The sequence below is a fragment of the Macaca mulatta genome, chromosome 15 (assembly GCF_049350105.2).
Source record: "Macaca mulatta isolate MMU2019108-1 chromosome 15, T2T-MMU8v2.0, whole genome shotgun sequence".
In the NCBI taxonomy this organism is placed as follows: Eukaryota; Metazoa; Chordata; class Mammalia; order Primates; family Cercopithecidae; genus Macaca; species Macaca mulatta.
This window is the reverse complement of record NC_133420.1, coordinates 35,629,241-35,632,497: the sequence shown is the minus strand read 5'-3', so window position 1 is coordinate 35,632,497 and position 3,257 is coordinate 35,629,241. Positions and strand designations below refer to the sequence as shown.

Below are 3,257 nucleotides of genomic sequence, written 5' to 3'. Positions count from 1 at the left end.
TTTTTTTTTTGGTTACAGTTCTGGAGCCTGGGAAGCCCCAGATCAAGGTACCAGCAACTTTGGTTTCTGGTGTGGGTCCACTTTCTGCTTAGCAGATGGCTGCCTTCCTGCTGTGTCCTCACATGGCAATGCCTGAGACATTCTTGTGTTTCTTCTTATAAGGGCACTAATCCCATTCATGGGGTTCTATGCTCATGACCTAATTACCTCCCTAAGCTCTCATCTTTAAGTATTTTGTGTAAGATTTACTTTTTTATGGCGGTGATATTGTAATCAATAGACATGGTTTTTTTTTTTCCTCATCAACTTTATACATAATGAAAACTTTGGCTATCTTTGATCCAATTTCTTTTGGATATATGTTATTGAAACTTCATCCCTATATGTTGCTTATTAATAGATTCTGAAGTCAATTTTTTTTTTTTGTTTGAGATGGAGTCTTGCTCTGTCACCCAGGCTGGAGTGCAGTGGCAGGATCTCGCCTCACTGCATCCTCCTTGTACCACATTCACCCTATTCTCCTGCCCCAGCCTCCTGAGTAGCTGGGACAACAGACACCCGGCTAATTTTTTTGTGTTTTTTTAGTAGAGATGGGGTTTCATTGTGTTAGCCAGGATGGTCGTGATCTCCTGACCTGGTGATCTGCCTGCCTCAGCCTCCCAAAGTGCTGGGATTACAGGCGTGAGTCACTGCCCCCGGCTTGAAGCCAAATTTTAAAAAGTTGAATATGTTACAACACGAAGGCTCATGACTAGCCTGATGAATGTTTTTAAAAGTACAGAAACAATGGAAATTGGAAAGATGTTATCTTACTATCCATCTGCTAAGACAGTGTGAGGCTTTCTCTTTACTGACTAGACATGTCTGGTCTTCTCTTCTATTTCAAACCCTCTACTCTCTTGGCAAATTATCCCATTTTTTTGTGATAAAATGATCTACTTTAAATGATTTTTTGTAGGGACATAGAAATGTAGACAGACACTACCATATTCATCAGTAGCAAGATATTATTCTTACCTGCCTGCTGTTAATATTTGTTTGTTTCTGTCTTTTTCAATGTCCCTCTATTCCCAGCAGAGAGAAGACTATCAGTATGAAGAGGGAGAATCAGAGCAGCACATCCGAGTTCCTCCTCCTGGGCCTCCCCATCCAGCCAGAGCAGCAGGCTGTGTTCTTCGCCCTGTCCCTGGGCATGTACCTGATCACAGTGCTGGGGAACCTGCTCATCATCCTGCTCATCCGGCTGGACTCTAACCTTCACACCCCCATGTATTTCTTCCTCAGCCACTTGGCTCTCACTGACATCTCTCTTTCATCTGTCATGGTCCCAAAGATGTTAATGAGCATGCAAACTCAGGATCAATCCATTCTTTATGGAGGGTGTGTAACTCAGATCTATTTTTTCATATTTTTCATTGATCTAGACAATTTCCTTCTCACTTTAATGGCATACAATCGGTATGTGGTCATCTGTCACCCCCTCTGCTACACCACTATCATGAAAGAGGGACGGTGTAACTTACTGGTAGCAGTGTCCTGGATCCTCTCCTTTACCAATGCCCTGTCTCACACTCTCCTCCTGGCCCCACTGTCCCTTTGTGCTGACAACACCATCCCCCATTTCTTCTGTGACCTTATTGCCCTACTCAAACTCTCATGCTCAGATATCTCCCTCAATGAGCTAGTCATTTTCACAGTGGGACAGGCAGTCATTACTCTACCACTAATATGCATCTTGATCTCTTATGGCCACATTGGGGTCACCATCCTGAAGGCTCCATCTAACAAGGGCATCTTCAACGTTTTGTCCACCTGTGGCTCCCACTTCTCTGTGGTGTCTCTGTATTATGGCACAATTATTGGACTGTATTTTCTCCCCTCATCCAGTGCCTCCAGTGACTAATTGTCTCTGTGATGTACACGGTGATCACGCCATTGCTGAATCCCTTCATTTATAGTCTAAGGAACAGGGACGTAGAGGGATCCCTGGAGAGACTCTTCAACAGGACAACAGTCTTATCTCAATGACATTTGCTCTTCTTTATAATAGACATATGTATTGACCTCTCTCCAAATGATAGATCCTTAATCCTGATCCCAGCAAGGGATAAGTGCTCAGTAACTCTCTGATGACTTGAATTGCATTCTGTTACAGTTCTTCTCTCTTTTCCTCTGTAGTGTAAATTGTCAATTCTGAGTTTATATAATTGGTTATTTATCTTGCCTATTAGATTCAGAAATTACATAGTTAACAGAACTTAAATCTTTGCTTTTATTTCCTGGAAATTTATTTATTTGTTCTTATGAATAGTTTAAATATGTTGACTAACAGGCTTCCCTTGCCATAGAAAAGTTGAAGGATTGAGTACTTGTAAAGGCATTTTCCTTTGTTTCTTCCCATTCAGTTCTCTTCTCACATTTTTTATTGCTGTTGCTGACAGTGGTGGGTCAGGAGAAGAAACTATATAGTACCCCTTACAGATTCATAAAGCTATTCACTGTCATAAGTTCAGCTCTTCCACTTCAGGACTTGAGGTTCCTCTTCTAGACTACAGTAACTTTCATTCAACAGTTCACTTTTACACCAGCTGTCTATGAAGCTTTCTGACTACACATGTGAGTTTCAGTCATGACACAGACTCACTCCAGGTAACGAATGAGAAGAAAAAAAAAGTATTAACAGTCAGGAGTGGTCTGTTTTCCTCACTAAAATTGATCCCTTTTCCATTCAGTCTCTTCATTGTCTTTCTTATTGAAAAGTATTTCTACTCAGCTTAATGGCCCCTGGTTTGTATTATTTGCCCAAGTAATCATCTATGATTCTCTTCTATCTTCTATGTTCTTCACCATCCAGTGAAGGGCACATAGGTCTCTTTTTTTGTTCCTCTACTTAAAGATAAACAGAGTTACAAATGCTTCTGAGAATCAGCAACATGTAGCTGCAAGAAAAGAATATTTGGAAAGATAGATCTCACTTGTATCTGTATATACCAGGGTGGTGGCTGTGTGGCCTCAGACAATTCACCAAACTCCTTTGAAACTCAATTTCTTCTTCTGTATAGGTGAAAAAGTTCTGCAATATCTAACATATTTTTATTTGAAGTAAGTGCAGTAATAAATTGGGCTTAACACTACAGCTGGCCAAGAATAATGAATGTTAATTTTCTATAACTTCTCCATCAGAGATGAGTTTTGAAGCAGAACTTGTGCAGACACTCCTGAATTATGGTGACCATGGGCAACTTGTCATGTTGGTT

General features: G+C 40.8%; 1 protein-coding gene across 1 annotated transcript; it reads left to right on the top strand.

Annotated features, from left to right (window-relative positions):
* The first annotated feature begins 1,093 nt into the window (after positions 1–1,093).
* LOC100430333 (olfactory receptor 1J4) lies at positions 1,094–2,022 on the top strand. Its single transcript, XM_028834465.2, has one exon. The coding sequence runs from the start codon at positions 1,094–1,096 to the stop codon at positions 1,901–1,903; it is 810 nt and encodes a 269-aa protein (XP_028690298.2). The 3' UTR covers positions 1,904–2,022.
* Positions 2,023–3,257: the final 1,235 nt, after the last annotated feature.